Raw genomic sequence first — 15,909 nt, 5'->3', positions numbered from 1 at the left:
GTAGATTATCCAGAGCAGTGGTGGAAGAAGTATTCAGATCCTTTACTGAAGTAAAAATAGAAATACCACTATGTATAAATACAACAGTCACAAGACTCTCAATGGGTCAGGGGTTGATAAAATAAAATAAAAACTATTTTCCAAAACAGTTTCCCCTGTTTTTTTTTTGTTTTTTTTAAAGAAATAGTTCCAGTGAAAAATGTCCATTTATGCCAGTATATACGTAGGTCTGTAGATTATCCAGAGCAGTGGTGGAAGAAGTATTCAGATCCTTTACTGAAGTAAAAATAGAAATACCACTATGTATAAATACAACATGTGCAAGTAAAAGTACATACAAGTAAATAAGAAGAAGACATACTTTATTGAAATGTACTTAGTATCAGATTACATACACACAGGCCCAAAATACACACATTCAAACAGCACCTACAGTATACACATGCATTAAATGGAGAGATGTCAGAGCGAAGGGGGGCTGCCCATGGACAGGCACCTCAAGCAGTTGGGGATTTAGTGCCTTGCTCGGCAGCGGCCAGGAGGTGAACTTGCACCTCTCCAGCCACCAGTCCACACTCCATACTTTTACATTACATCAATTCATTTAGCTGACGCTTTTATCCAAAAGCGACATACAATTGCTATACATATCAGAGGTCGCACGCCTCCGGAGCAACTAGTGGTTAAGTGTCTTGCTCAGGGACACATTGACTGATGTATTGCAGTGGGAATTGAACCCAGATCTCCCACACCACACCATAGGCATATCCACTGCGCCACCCCCATGTATAATACTCCCATACTTGGATCGTACAGGGACTTGAACAGAGACTCTCTGGTTCCCAAGCCAAGTCCCCCCAGCTCCTGCCACCCCTAAAGGAGAAAAAGTATTATGCAGCAAAATGTACTTAGTATCTCAAATAAAAGTACTAATTATGAAGTAGCATTCCCATTGTTATATTATTATATATTATATTACTGGATTCTAGTTACCGATGTAATGTGTAAACAGCATCATGTATTAAATGGTCGAGATGGAGCACATTTAATTACATACTGATGGTGAGTTTAATTCAAATCAATGTAGGCTACCATTTTTTTTTAAAGATGATCATATGTTTTGTAAGCAAAATATGAATCAGTAAATGAACTAACTACAGCTATCATCTAAATGTAGTGGAGTAGAAAATAATAATACCTCTGAAATATAGTGAAGCAGAAGTAGGATTTTCAAAGACATGTTGCTGTTGAGATTTTAATACAATCTTTAAATACAGCACATTGTACATTTAATTCACCTCTTTTGCAATGGGGTAAAGGGAGATTTCTCAAACTTTGGCACATGAAATCAAAACATATTGAGATTTTCTTTGGTATTTGGATGACCTGAAACTTTAAACATCCAAATAAAATGTCAGAGGACACCACTCTGAAATACTGCGTGATAAATCCGTGAACATCCCCCCCCCCAAGCCAAACTCTAATGATGGGTATTATTCATTTTTCCATAGATGATGTTTTCTTGGTCAGCAGAAAGCCTGCAGATTGGCCGCTTTATTTTGCTTTATTCACTGCTACCAGCATCTATTAAACAAGTTCTCCTCTGGCCTGCAAGAAATAATTAGTCTACTGGATAGGTCAACTTAATCATTCCTGAAAATAATATTCAATTATCTCTGCAGCAACTTCTAGAGCATGTCTCCTATTTTTAGACCCCCTCTGTTTTACAGAGATAGGAAGTTTGATCCTTTTTATGTCAAGCCCGCAACACAAAGCAACGGAGAGTCAGCGGTGCTAAACAGTCTTCAGCGGATAACCTATTACGCCTTAATAATAGCCTAGCTTTCTCATTGTCTCTACCTCTGTATGGTGTACCGCATATGATTTCCATCCCACTCGATTATGGCTCTCCTTTCCCACAGTTTTCCTCTCCAGCTTTCTATTGGGTGCCCTTGACTAGTATCTTCAATTAGTCTTAGCAAACAGCAGAACTAAATAATAACTTATGGCAAGTTCAACATTGTCATCATCCCAGTAATAATTGGAGATATGTGTTGGTGGGAAGGAAGAAAGGGCAAATTGTAAACTGTTAACATCCTCCATAACCTCATCAAGGTAGATGTGTCACCAAAGTCAGTCAGTCAGTCACATAAAAACTCTTCAATGAGCACTTTGCCCCAAAGTGCTCCATACACCATATCAAGAATCAATGCTAAGTGAGGCAATGACAAAAAGATGGTGGATAATGTCACATAAGCATATACTCAATATACTCATAAAGCAGAGCACAGAGCTTTTTTATGACAGAACAGAGCAGTAGAAGTGGCACAAAAACACAATCAGAAACAACGGCATGCACAGACATGTAAACAGAAAATGCATTTGCAGCTCCACAAGGCAAATCTGTCTCAAACACAACCTGCGAACTCCATTTCACGCATAACCTCCTCTCGTTCTCACCGTCAATGTCAGTCTCTCTCTCTCTCTCTCTCTCTCTCTCTCCATCCCCGTCTCCAGCCCTCTCCTCCTACCTCTCTCGCTCTCCCTCTCTCACCAGTCACAATAAAGACTTTGAGAATAAATAAATAATCTACAGTGTATTCTGTGCTCCAGGAAACATCATAATTGTGGTCGGGAGGAGGGAGGCCCTGGGACGCCTCACTTGTCCAGACAATTTATAACCTTTGAAGTTGTATTTGAGCAAAGTACAGCAATGCTGTTCTGTTGCCAGATACTGTACTGTCACATCTTAGAGAAGGGCCTCGCTTTAGGCTTAACAGCATGCCTGCATACATACTGGCTCTCCGTCTGCCTCACCCATGCCTAAGACTCTGGGCTTTGCTCTGTTTTACTCTGAAGTATTTTATTTAATCTTGAGCATGTCACACTAAAGTGTTAATCCAATCTCTACATACAAGTCATCCAAGGAGAAACCTTACCCTCACAGACCATCAGTGTGATTCAGAAGCAGAAGGAATGAGACTCAGTATGAGCCAAAGAGTGATACAGCCCATAGACAGAGATATTGGAAGTACAAATCTGAGACATTTTGATAGAAAAAAAATGCCTGTTTTTGTACTTCTTATCACTAATTCACTAAATCATATAGCAGATGGGTGACAAATTAAAGAAAAGAAATAACCAGAGAAGCTTCAATTCTCCTTGACATAGATTATCAGAGTCTCTGGATCGCTACTGGAGGTATGTAACACCATTCTTCTAAAGAGTTTCCCTCATTAGCGTTTTGATGATGGTGGTGAAGAAAATCTCCCATAGGGGTTCAACTGGTTTCACACTGGTGACTGTAACATGAGATTCATTTTCATCCTCATTAAACCATTCCACTGTATGGATGCCATACAGGAAGTGATACATTTCCAGCTTCCAGAAGCATCAACAACAGTGATTTATTCATATTGAATTGAAGAGGAAATTAGCAGTTGTGAATGTTGCTGCGGCTCAACAGAAGAAGAGAAAGAAAATCAACCACTTAAAGAGGATGCCACTGTTATAAACGATATGTGATCTCAGAAAAAAAATAAGATTTGTCAAACATAAAAAAAAACTATGTAAATTGTAATGGAAAGCTGAATTTACTGTAATTGTACCTATCTGCACTGTCACGGCTTTATAGCATTTAACATGAAAGCAGCTTCAACGCCAAAGCAATACTCACCTCTTCATCATGCCTCCGATCAGACACCATCAGCACCATCCAGTCATACAGGAAACCACTTTGATTATGAAGACGTCCGCTGAAGATCTAGTCAGGTGTCGTCCTCATTAGAGTTTGGCTGATTTATGAAAGGGTGCTCTCTTGTGGCCACCGGGAGTAAAATAGCCTATGACCCAGAGATGCGAGAGGGATGGATTGACAGGAAGTAATATGCTCTCATAAAAGCAAGACTGGTGCTGCTGGACTTCTTTTATAGACTCAAGATAGCTGCCCACAGACTATTCATATTAGGAAGGGCCAGTGAAGAAATGGGATTGTCTATGTCATTGCATTAAAGTTATTCGATTTGCGGATAGATAGATAGATAGATAGATAGATAGATAGATAGATAGATAGATAGATAGATAGATAGATAGATAGATAGATAGATAGATAGATAGATAAGCATGAAAGAATCTCACAATCCCTCTACTCTGCAGTGAGACCTTAGTGCCTGCTGAATCCGGATCGGTGCTGTGCGCTCTAGGGTCCGGGTTTTCTTTTTCTCCCCTCCCATCTATTTCCTCCTCGCTTGCCACTAGTTTACCTTCACTTGTTCAGCCTTCACTCTGAGAGCAGGAGGAGGAGGATGGTATATGATTGGCCAGGCGGGGACTGGTAGTCCGGAGGCTGGCATTGTGCTCCGCTTTGATCCCCCGTGTTCTTGTTTACACCTTGCGGACTGGGGCCGAGACAAGACACCCAGGGGCCCCCCTAGAACAGCCAGTCTGTAGTGAACGCGGCTATCTGACAGCATCTCCCCGTGGTACTTCTTTTGTATGGTCGCAAACCAAGTTTCTCTTTTGCTGGGAATCGGACTCCCTCTCGTCTAATTTAACGTCCCCATTCAGAGCAGCAATGCGTCAAACTTTTTGGTGACTTTTGTGGCACCTCTGCGGTCATGGGTCCCAGTCAAGCAGGGTCCAAGTGCAGCTGGAAATGAAACCTACCAGGAATAGTAGCGGCAGATTGTTTATTCATATTCACAGGGTGTAATAACTACGGACCTCTTCGAACTTTGATTACGGGCGGAAATTACACCCTTTCAATCTTTCTCAGACATCCACAAGCTGCTTGGTGATGGATGTGTTTTGAGCGTTACAGGCTGTTTGCTTCGAAAGTGAACAATTTCCCAAAACAACGACATCCAACATCAATTACTGGACTCGTTGGCATTTCACTCTTTCCTGAGAAATCTTTCAGGGGTGGAGGGGGGAAGACTTTTGTTGGACAGGAGCCACTTGGTGTGTCAGAAGCACCGCAGGTTACGCTGTGTTGGGGAAAACCCGGGACGTTTCGCAACGGCGTAGCCGGAAAAAGATGCTCTCTGTTCGGATGCAGCGTGACCAAGGTATCGGTCCTCTGGTTCTTCTCCTCCTTGTCGGGGGATATGTCGTCTCTGGCGCTGGTAAGTTGTGAAATTAAACATCAGTTTGTAATCATGTGAAATACTGTACACAGGTGACACGGCGCAACATTTACAAATCACACTCATGTGCGCACATTCACACACAGAGCTTGTTTTTATTTATTTTAAATTATTTTAATTTATTTAATTTATTTTAAAGTCGAACAACGAGAAAATATTTAGACTTTCGACTTTTTACTAAATGTGTCCAACCTCAAAGTTACCTTCACGCCCTAACTTTTGCTCCATGGGAAGTAGCCTACATGTCTTGGACTCTGGAGTACACCCAGAACAGTGCAGGGGTCTGGGGTCGCCTGCTGACCAGCACTTTTTTTTTTTACCCTTTAGTAAAGTATTCAGCCTTCAGCTCAGAGCTCTCTTTTCTACTTGGAGCGGAAAAATCAAACTCCCCCGGTGCGCAGGGAGCGATTAAGGTTTTGCTCCATGCCTTCTTGCCTTCTCCAAGAAGAAAAAAAGAAAAGCCTTTTGTGAGGAGCGATAGAGCACTTGAAGTGCTTCAGTAGAAGAGATTCTTTTATTTATTTATTTTTCTCTAAATTCAGTGACACTTGTTTTGGTGCAAGTTGTGTCTGAAATACTGAACACACCCTGTTGATCATAAACTATTGTAGCTTTTTTTAAATCATTTTTTAAAATATATATAAGACTTAGTATTTCAGTCTGAACAGAGCATGCTTTGATCAGTGAAGAGCAGACTTCTCTCAGTGGATTGCTCCGAGTTAATGCCGTCTCTGAGGACTGCAGCAGCTCTCATGGAGATGAAATCACTTGGTACACAGGGCAGGTCACTGCTGACCTGAGGTGACGGGACCTGGACACCAAGGTGGACACCAAGGTGACACTGCCCGTATCCAGTGTGAGATGAATGATTTCACCCAGTGTGGCCCAGTGGTGTGCGGGCCTGTACTTTTCCTGCCCTCCCTTTGCCAGATAAGATTGAAATACAAGGCAGAAATCTGAGGGTTTAGTGGATTGTGGATTAGGCTCGGTTTACAGTAGATATAAAAGAACAATGTGGACAACAATGAGCCAAAGCTTTTCTAAAAGACCACTCCAAGGAATAAACCTGACTCTCTGCTGAGGAATTTCTTTTACTTCATGACAGCAGTAATCTTTTGGAGGACACACTGACTGTCTGTCCAGGTCTGTTGCCATTTCTTTGAATGCCAATAAGAACCCCTGGCAGGTCATCGTGTGTGTGTTATTCCTGAACAGGCGGAGCAGAAAAGCAGCTTACGTTTATTAAAATTGTGGACCGTTATGAAATCCTTGCATGCGATGAGAAACGTTGATATAAACAGTTGAGGATTGCAGTGAGGTCCTGTTAAGGGGAGCAGAGCGTAGGAGGAGGGGGACGACAGGGGACAATAGCTCAGTGTGTCCCAGTAAAGTTTCTGTCTGGGAGAGAGGGAGGCAGAGATATATTTAGGGAATGCATGATGGGACAGACAGATTGCATTTATCTTTTCTCCCATTGTGTGTATACCTTTCCTCTGCCGCCTCCCCTCAGATCCCTCCTGTCTCGGTCTCTGCCCGCATTGTGGATGTGCTGAGCTCACATTTCTGCTATGGTGCTCCTCTTTCTGTGTTGACATACACATTAATTACCCAGACTGCCAGGAACACTTGTCTGGAGCAACTACCCTGCTGTCCACTGCCTCTCTCTGTGTGTGTCATTATTAATGACTTCATCAGAATTAGAAAACCGACATACGGGAAGTGTGTTTACACACCGATTGTGACACATCAGGATTAAATGAAGACGACCATGTTCCCAGTAAACCCTGAGGGGGGAAGGGTCAAGAGACAGTGTCCAGACTAGGATATCAAGACAGGAGGAGAGCGAGGGTGAGGGTAGCGAAGGGGCAGTTGAGTGTTCAGAGTTAGGCAGCGTAGCATGTCAGACACTCCCATAGAGGCTGGGTGAATAGTGACATTCTTCTAGGATGTTCTGTCTCATTTGTGTTAAGTGTGGGAATCCTCTTGCTCCTGAATAACAGTGCAGTCACTGCATGAACGACTCTTTAATATTATATGTGAGTTTATAACAGACTACTGAAATATTTGTTGCCCTGCTCTACACTTCAGTCAGAAGAATTCTGTAATTTTCTGGCTGCAAAAGTATGAATTTCAGATGCATGAAAGGAAGGCTAACCTCAAACAAACACCAAAGTAGATTTGGCCTCAAAGACGCTCAACAGATTGAGATGTCAGATTAGATTAAAGTGTCTCTGAAACATGTAGTCATAACAAAAGGCCTGCCAGGCTGTTGCATCTGCAGAGATTTGGACAGGTGGTTGGGCACCGTGATAAATAAACAGACCGACAGCTCTTTTAGGCCAGGCCACAGGCCCGACTAGTTCCTCAGGCAAGTCCTGCTGGCAGACCACACCAGGCCACATTCTGTCCCGGAGCAGTGCATTAGTTTTATGGCCATCAGGCAGCAGGGGATGGGATCGCTGGCCAGCCACTGCCCTCTCTGCTGTATTATTCATACGTGCAAAGTGGTCTTTGTTAATATTTAAAATGTGCTTATGATGCTCAAATTCTTGACATCAGAGACAGCAAAGGAGACAGAAGTGGGAGGGGAACAGCTGCTCAGTTCTCATTGGCGTAACTGACCCGGATGGCTGCAGGGGGTAGTGAAGGATTTTAGGGTACCAATAGGCATTTATAGACAAGATAAAAGAGTGGCAGTTTGAGCAAGTGTGCCAATTGTAGCCTGGAGCTGTTGCAGAGGGTGTGTGTGAACCGACAAGGCGAGGGGTTACACAGGGCAATGCTTTCCATCTGAAAGTGAAGAGGAAAAAACAGAAAGAGGAGATGGAAGAGAGATGAATCCGTAAGAGACACATTGAGATAGATTGATCCCAGGGCATGATTTTTAAATATCCTTTATGAGAAAAGAGCGAAGAAGAAAACTCCATAGCAGTGGCATTCAAGCGTCATTAAACGTCTGGCACAGGCCAGAGAATGAGGCGGTGTGTGTGTGGAGAAAAAGGTGGAAAAGAATGAGAGGACGGCAATTGGTGCAGCAGAAGGGCCAAGTTAGCAAATCAGCAGAAGAAACGGTGGTTAAGAGCGAAGGATATTGTCGAGGAGGGAGGCAGAGGGTGGAAAAAAGAGACGCACAAATCCACTTGGGGGATGTTTTTATTAAGGCTCTTATCGATGGAGAGAGCTCACAGTATTAAGAGTAGACATGTTTAATGCTTTGCCAATACTGTGCATGTTAGACCAGACCATAAATCTGCTGCAAACAGCAAGGGCTCTGTAGGAGGCAAAATAGCGATGTAAATGGAAGAAGGAGCTGACTATAAAGAATGGAAAGAGGAATTAGCAGCAGAAGAAAGTTTCGAGCAGAGATTGGCAGACTTGAGATGAATATGGTTTTAAGCACAGGCCATTATTTTCAAAGACAATATGTTCTCAAAGTATTTAGAATCTGGGATAATAATGATCTAATCAATGCTGCTGAGCCTGCCAACTAATGCAAACTGTGTGTTATTTAAAAAGTGTACAACATTATCATCAAGTTAAGCTGTTTAAATATTTCATGTACAGTAATGCCTCCTTGGATTCTGGTTTAAAAAAATGTCTTGTTTATCTCACACCAGATGGTCTTTCCTACCTTTTGTGCCTTCATATAAAACAGTAATAAAATGCAGGAATGTTTCAATTTAATCCATACATTTAAAGCCATTGATGTTTGAAATTTAAAATCCCAAGGTCAAAGTAGTTTTTTAAAATCCCAAAATGTATTTAATTCTGTCAGCGACTTTTGGAGGCGATATTCTCTGAACAAAACCTGCAAAGATTTTGGCGCAGGCCTTCAAATAGCCAGCAATCGCAGTACAAAAAAAGTTGAGGCTGGAGTTAGAGAGGGGGATGGATGGATAGATGGATGGATGGATGGATGGATGGATCGGGGGTGGAGGAAGGAGAGTTTCGTGGCAGATGGGAGATGGGAGCTGAGTTTCTGCTGGGCCGGCAGGACAGGGTACGCCCTGCCCCTCCATCCTGCCCTGTGGGGGGAGATGGGTGGGGCAGACAGGGAAACAGGAAGAAAACCTCTGTGGGGTTCCATTGTGCTTTAGATGAATAGAAGACTCCACAGAGCTTTTTCTGCCCCTTTGTGTGGGGTAAAGGGGGGCAGAAGCAGAACACACACACACACACACACACACACACACACTCAGAACTCATTCACAACTTCCACAGGAGCTACACTGGCACAAGTGTGTGTGTGTGTGTTAATGGCATGCTTCTTCAAATGCGTGTTACTGTTGCATAACCACTCACGCACAGGTTAAGATCACACCTGCTTGTTGTAGCTTAAAAAAATCTGAATCTCATTACGAGTGATATGCTAAGAAATGCTCAAGGACATCTGACATCAAAAGTACAGCACCCACGCACACCCACAAATGCTAAACGGAGCCACATCCTCTGATGAAGAGGTAGCATTTATTTTTATAATGGTGGAAGACCCGCTGGGTCACTTGGGAGGAGTGAGAGAGTGAGTGCAGGAATTTTCATTTAAGATCTCAGCAGCACTCTGGGCATCGTGACCAATAGGATCAGCATTCACCACGGGGGGTCTCGCCAGATCCTGAACAACCCCCCTTACCCTAAGATAGAAACATACACACACATATATACACACACACTTGGTAAAAGTGGTTGCGCTGAGGTCCATAGATCAGAGGCAGTGTCAGCACTTGATTGGCTGTGCTGTGGTCCAGCGCTCTGCGTGTGTCCTCGTCTTAAAAAAAAAGGAGGTTTTCAGACCATGTAGATTCCCCTCATCTTCTTAGCAGAGGCTTTTTTGTCTTCAAAAGGCAGTTGAGCCAAGTCCACTCAGAGCTTAGACAACAATCTGTTAATGCTTGTGTTTGCGTCTGTTTGTATCTCAGTGTGTCGCGTGGGCATGGAGAAAATTTCAGTTTAAAGTGTGTTAACATGTGCTGCATTAGGGAAGGCGATGGCAGTTATTTTTATTCTGACTTCCTTTTAATGAATGTGGCAGACCAAGCTACATTCCCCCACATTAATAAATTGCCATCACTTGTCCCTGTTTCCCCTTCCTCTTCCTTCAGTCTCTTGATAGTCTCATCAGGTGTATTTATAGCTTTATAGTCTCACATAATACCAACCTCTGTCATCCATATCTCTCTCATTCCATAATTTTTTTTTACCCCTCAGCCAGCTCTCTGGCAGAGTTTGGGAATTGCTTTTTAGAAGGCACTGTGAAGAATCCCATTTCTCTAAATGTAACGCTTATTAGGGTCCCATCTGCCCTCAGGGTTCTTATGAATGTGGGGGGTGTTTGGGTTGTTGTGGGTAGGTAAAGGAGGGGAGCGAGAGGAGCTTTGTCATGACTGTGTGTAAGTGGATGTGGGTGCCACCGGGGGCTTGTGCGAGGTGGGAAGGGGTTCTTAACACTGCAGAGCACACACCGAGCAGCTGGTGTGTCTAAAGTACGGGAATGACACACAGACCTCCCCGGAGAGAGACGGCGTATTGAGGTAACGTGCGCATATCTCCGGCTAAGAGAGGGAACGGAAATGATCCTGCCTCCTTCTGTCTTTATGGCACGCAGCTAGGCAACAGCAGGACTTTCAAAGAACCATTTTTTTCCTTTCTTGGGTTTTATATCAAGGCGAATGATGCTTAATGAGTGTATTTGTTATTTGTGAGTGTTTGACGGGTGGGGTTGTGTGATTGGATGCTTGTCAGCAGTGTGCTGCTGTGTTATTTCATGTAGTGACTGTCAGGGATTTAAAGCACCATGTTTCTTTCTCAAGCTCATTGCCCCTGATAGTAATGGAGCAGTGATTGGCCACTTAATCAGAGGTCAACACGAGCACATCCAGACCTTTCCTTTCCTTATCTCTCCTCTTAACCTGTTTTCCTTTCCTTTTCTTTCTGTTCCTCTTCTCTCCCCTCCTCTCTTCAGTTTGAGCTGTAAAGGTTGGGCTAAAGGAAAAGGTCTGCTATGCAATATCAAGCTTCATCCCCGAAACATATGCAGACACACACAAGCATGCACAGTAGGGGCAGTAATCCCTGTTTCTGCTAAGGCACTCTTGGATCACAACCATAGCAAAGGGAAGATTGAAAGAACGAGATCTGCCCTCATCCACTCTTTAATTCCTCCACCCGTCTTCATCACCAGGACTTAATTCTTACTTCTCCTCTAGAGGCTTTGACTGGGAGCATCCAAACACACAGTAAAGATTCTGTTCTCGCCTTGGATGCAGGTCTTAATCAAGGGCCGACAGGCTCGGGTTTGTGTGTGTGTGTGTGTGTTTGTTTGTGTGTGTGTGTGTGTGTGTGTGTGTGTGTGTGTGTGTGTGTGTGTGTGTGTGTGTGTGTGTGTGTAGGCCTTGGGAAGCCAGCCGCATTACTTAGGTAATACTCCTTTTTCTGCATGGGTCATAGTGGGGTCACACTCCCAGTCTCAATCATCACACAGCTCGCGCGCACACACACACACACATCTTTCTCGCTCTGGCAGGCGCTCTGATTGCACAGGAGGAAACCTGGTTTATCCTCCTGGTTCATTCACCAAGCCAGGTGTATGCAAAGTATGCTACCAAATGCCACCAGGCACTTGTCGCTGAGGAGTCAGGAATAGTTTTAAATGAGTCCCATGTGTGAAGTAGCTGGTCGAGGTTTGGTCTAATGTGGCAGATCTACCTGCATGTAATTAAGGTTAGATTTAAGTGTATGAGCTGACACACGCATCAAGTGTGTCAGTGGGTGTGTGTGTGTGTGTGTTTCAAGCCTCTTACCTGCTGCTGACCAGATGGGCTCAACAGCCGACCTCACGCTCACCTCTTCCCGCCACTCCACTTACATCAGCTGGTGAGCTGCGCTAAGGCACAGGGCTATTATAATAGACACATCAGCCCCCCCACCTCCCTGCAACACCCAATCCTACACACACCCACACACACACACACACGTCATGTAGGATAGTTAGGATGACGGTGTGTGTGTGTGTGTGTGTGTAGCTGGCTGTTTATAGGGATTATGAAAGCAGATGGACAGCCATGCTGACTGGTGAGGGTTCATTAACTCTGGGTGTATCTGCTCTGAATCTGCTGTTGCTCAGCTTCACTTGCCTCCAATTGTGTGTGTGTGTGTGTGTGTGTGTGTGTGTGTGTGTGTGTGTGTATGTGTGTGTGTGTGTGCGCGGCGTGTGTGTGTGTGTGTGTGTGTGCGTGTGTCTGCGTGTGCGCGTGTGTTTGTGTGTGGGTGGGTACAGCAGGTAGAGAAAGCACCTCACACAAGCAAAGGAAAGCCATAAAGATATTTTTCGATCAAAGGATATATGTGAGCTAGAAGTTTCTGCTTGATTAGTTTATGTTGATTGTTTCTGCGCTCTCTGGTGTCATCATGTAAATGCTCCCAGGTTAACTTAATTTGTATTGCAGCATTCCTTGTCTCGTTTTGTGTCAAAGGAAGGTTTTTATACATGAAAAGCAGCAGGAGAAACATGTTTCATGTCATCATACGAGTGCCGGCTGAGGAGTTATGATTTAACATGATGCTATATCTTCAGAAGAGGACCATTTCCATGGCATTTCACTGCTCTGCCGGGGGAGATGAATAGGTATAGTTATAGTGGGTTATTAAACACTGAGCGGTGTCTCTCTCTGTCTATAGCTTCAACCTTCACGCTGCAGCCAGCTACTGCCTTCCTCTTCCATGGCTTAATAAAAGAAACATGGATCACACAGGGACATATAGACATACCTGTGGAGAACCAGACAGAAAGACAGACGCACTGGCAGATTCCTGGGCAGATGGGTTGTTTGGAACCCCTCAGCGGCCTCGGCGCCATCAGATAGACAGACAGACAGATGAGTAGTTAGTCACCTACTGTCATGCAGCCTTGGCAGAGATGTGACCAGGAGTAAGAAAACATTACGACTATAGTAACTATTATTATTTTCATTATCAATTAATCTCTTGATTATTATTGTTAGTCTATTAAATGTCAGATGATTATGAGAAATGTGTGCCTTCGCTCTGTAATGCTGTAATTTGTTTCGTTGAGATCATATATCGCAATCAACTCTCTCGCACCACGCAGTTCAAAGTACGTATTACAGCTACGGTAGCCTTCATGCTTCAAAAAGCCAGCCTCTTGCTCTTTTTAATATCCGTTTTCTTTTTTTTTGGGCGAAGAAGAAGACTCCTGTTCCTGAAATTTGGATTTTGAATACGTGTGGTCCTCCATGTTTCCTTCTTCAAACTTGCCGGGGCCGGGAAGCTACGATACCCATTAGCAGCATTAGCAGCACCTGTGAGTTTATCATGTGACCACGAAAACGCGAGAGGCGGATCAGTATGTCCTGTATTTCCCTTACCGGCGAACGTATTTCAAGATGGCGCATGAATATGGAGCATCTACCCCAGTTCATGCGAATGCAAATGTAAAATTTCAAGCCAAAAGGAATACTTGGAATTGATGGTGGAGGTAAATATTCATGAAAAAGTACAAGTTTGTGAACGGGCAACACAGATTTTGATAATGAACAACTAAACACGTTACACACTGGGGGCCCTATCTTGCACTCAGCGCAATTGCCTTTGTACACCGACGCATGTATCATTCCTATTTTGCACCCGACGCACAGCGGACTTTTCCCTCCACAGATGCACGTCGGTAAATTAGGGAATGTATTTGTGCTCCCGAAAAGAGGAGGCGTGTTCCGGCGCAAACGTTCTCTGGTGCTATTTTGCAGTTTCAGAAAACATTTCCGCCACTGACCAGGAAAAACCTAGTCTAAAGTCAGTGGCGCGTTATTCAGATGCTATTTTAGGGGCGCATGCTTGGCTGTAATGTAGCGTGCGCACAACGCGCATACACTTTGCTTCTCTCATCTAAACGGACACAGCAGTTCCCATTTTTGCAAACCATACATAATTATAAGGAAAAATATTACTGAAAATGCGCTTCAGGTGTTTGGATAGATCAGGAGGCACTTTACAGTACAGTCCTCAAAGTCGCAGCATTCTTTGTGGCTTGTTGTGTTTTACACATTTTCCATGAATCATGGATGTGTTGATGACATAAATGAGGAAATATTAGAGGACTTAAGGAGACGTGATGTTGAACTACGGTGGGATTGGACACTCGATGTGCTCCTGGTGGAGCGGGTGGACGGAGATGGAGTGGGGGGAGGAGGAAGGGGCACAACAGGAGCAGGTGGTGCGTTTGGAGGCCCACGCTGCATGGCTGCAGCAATCCTCTCCAGACTGTGGAGATGCGCCCGAGAGGAGCAGCAACATCGCCATCCGGCCAAGACGGGCATTTATTACTTTGCCGCATCCCGGACAGCTCCCGCTGGCGTGCGCCAGGCAAATCCGCCGTCATAATAGCAATCCGCCATGGAACAAGCGCGCCTGCTCTTAAAGGGAATGAGAGATGACGCTCTGATTGGTTATTTTCACGTTACGCCCAAACCACACCTAGCTACTTCAGACCAACCCATTTAAGATTTGCGTCGGGCGCAAGAGTCATTTATCCCGCCGGTATAATAGCAACAGCGCCCGAGATCCGCCCACAAAGCTACTTGCGTTTTGCGTTTCATACTTGTGTTTCAGATCGTTAAAATAGGGCCCTGGATCTTTAAGCTCTTTGTGATGAGGTGAGGGAGTTTTTTTTTTGTTAGATTAAGGAGACTATGAATGACAGAATGAAATAGAACATTTACGTGTGCATGGCAACGTCCCCCCCACGCTTCTGTCAGCACCAGAGAGTGTGTGTGTGTGTGTGTGTGTGTGTGTGTGTGTGTGTGTGTGTGTGTGTGTGTGTGTGTGTGTGTGTGTGTGTGTGTGTGTGTGTGTGTGCGTGCATATGCACATGCACGCATTGTCTTGCGAGTGTGTGTGCTGAAATGCCTTTCGCTCATAGCTTCCCCCTTTATGCTATGAGTTTGTGAGTGACAGTTATACAGTGGTGTAGTGTGTAAATCTCCTTCCCTCTCAAGCTCTCAGCAGTGGGCCTTACATTAGTACAACAATTTATACATCTGTCCTGAGGCTAACAACAACTGAGAATAAAGAAAGTCTAACTCAAAGAGTGTGTGTGTGTGTGTGTGTGTGTGTGTGTGTGTGTGTGTGTGTGTGTGTGTGTGTGTGTGTGTGTGTGTGTGTGTGTGTGTGTGTGTGTGTGTGTGTGTGTGTGTGTGTGTGTGTGTGTGTGTGTGTGTGTGTGAGTGTGTATGAGAGAGAGAGAGAGAGAAAATCAGGAGAGGTAGGAGAGACTCTGTAAACAAGAGACAGAGGAGGTTTATTAAATCCCCACCGCCACTCACCATCCTTTTGTCCTTCTATTCTCTGTGTTCCTCACCTCTTCTCTCTCTCTTTCAGCCACAGGAGCGATTACATGCCTCTGTCTCTCTTGTCTTTCATCTCTCTCTGTGAAGAGGAGAGGAATGAAGGTCTTCTGTGGCATGTAATTACACAGAGAGAGATCCTGGATGAGGGCGTCTGTCTCCACAAACAAAAAAGCAACCCCCTCTCCCCCTAAATACCTCTAGATAGAGCGAGATCTGAAAAGAGACATTTAACTAGCTTTGATCCACCGCAGGGCCCTTGTCTTTACCTGCCACTTATGGAGGCCTAATAAGTACTATCACAAGTCTATTTATTTCATTAGAAGCACTGACACTAACATATGCGTGGTTCGGCTACAGCACCGTGGGAATGAAATACACAGCTCCTCCATTCATTGTAAGCACGGAAT

General features: G+C 44.2%; 1 protein-coding gene across 3 annotated transcripts in view; it reads left to right on the top strand.

The window, feature by feature from the left end:
• Positions 1-4,161: 4,161 nt before the first annotated feature.
• The window catches only part of unc5b (unc-5 netrin receptor B), a 50,968-nt gene continuing 39,220 nt past the window's right edge, over positions 4,162-15,909 (top strand). For 2 of the 3 annotated variants that reach the window (XM_039783329.1, XM_039783326.1), the window contains exon 1: positions 4,163-5,123. In XM_039783329.1, coding sequence (XP_039639263.1) covers positions 5,036-5,123 — 88 coding nt within the window. In that variant the 5' untranslated portion in view covers positions 4,163-5,035. Of the gene's footprint in view, positions 5,124-15,909 lie in introns of all 3 variants that reach the window. The other variant, XM_039783327.1, reaches the window with a different exon arrangement.

Source organism: Perca fluviatilis, chromosome 19 (assembly GCF_010015445.1).
Source record: "Perca fluviatilis chromosome 19, GENO_Pfluv_1.0, whole genome shotgun sequence".
Taxonomy (NCBI): domain Eukaryota; kingdom Metazoa; phylum Chordata; class Actinopteri; order Perciformes; family Percidae; genus Perca; species Perca fluviatilis.
The sequence above is the reverse complement of the archived record's forward strand: the minus strand, read 5'-3'. Positions and strand labels throughout refer to the sequence as shown.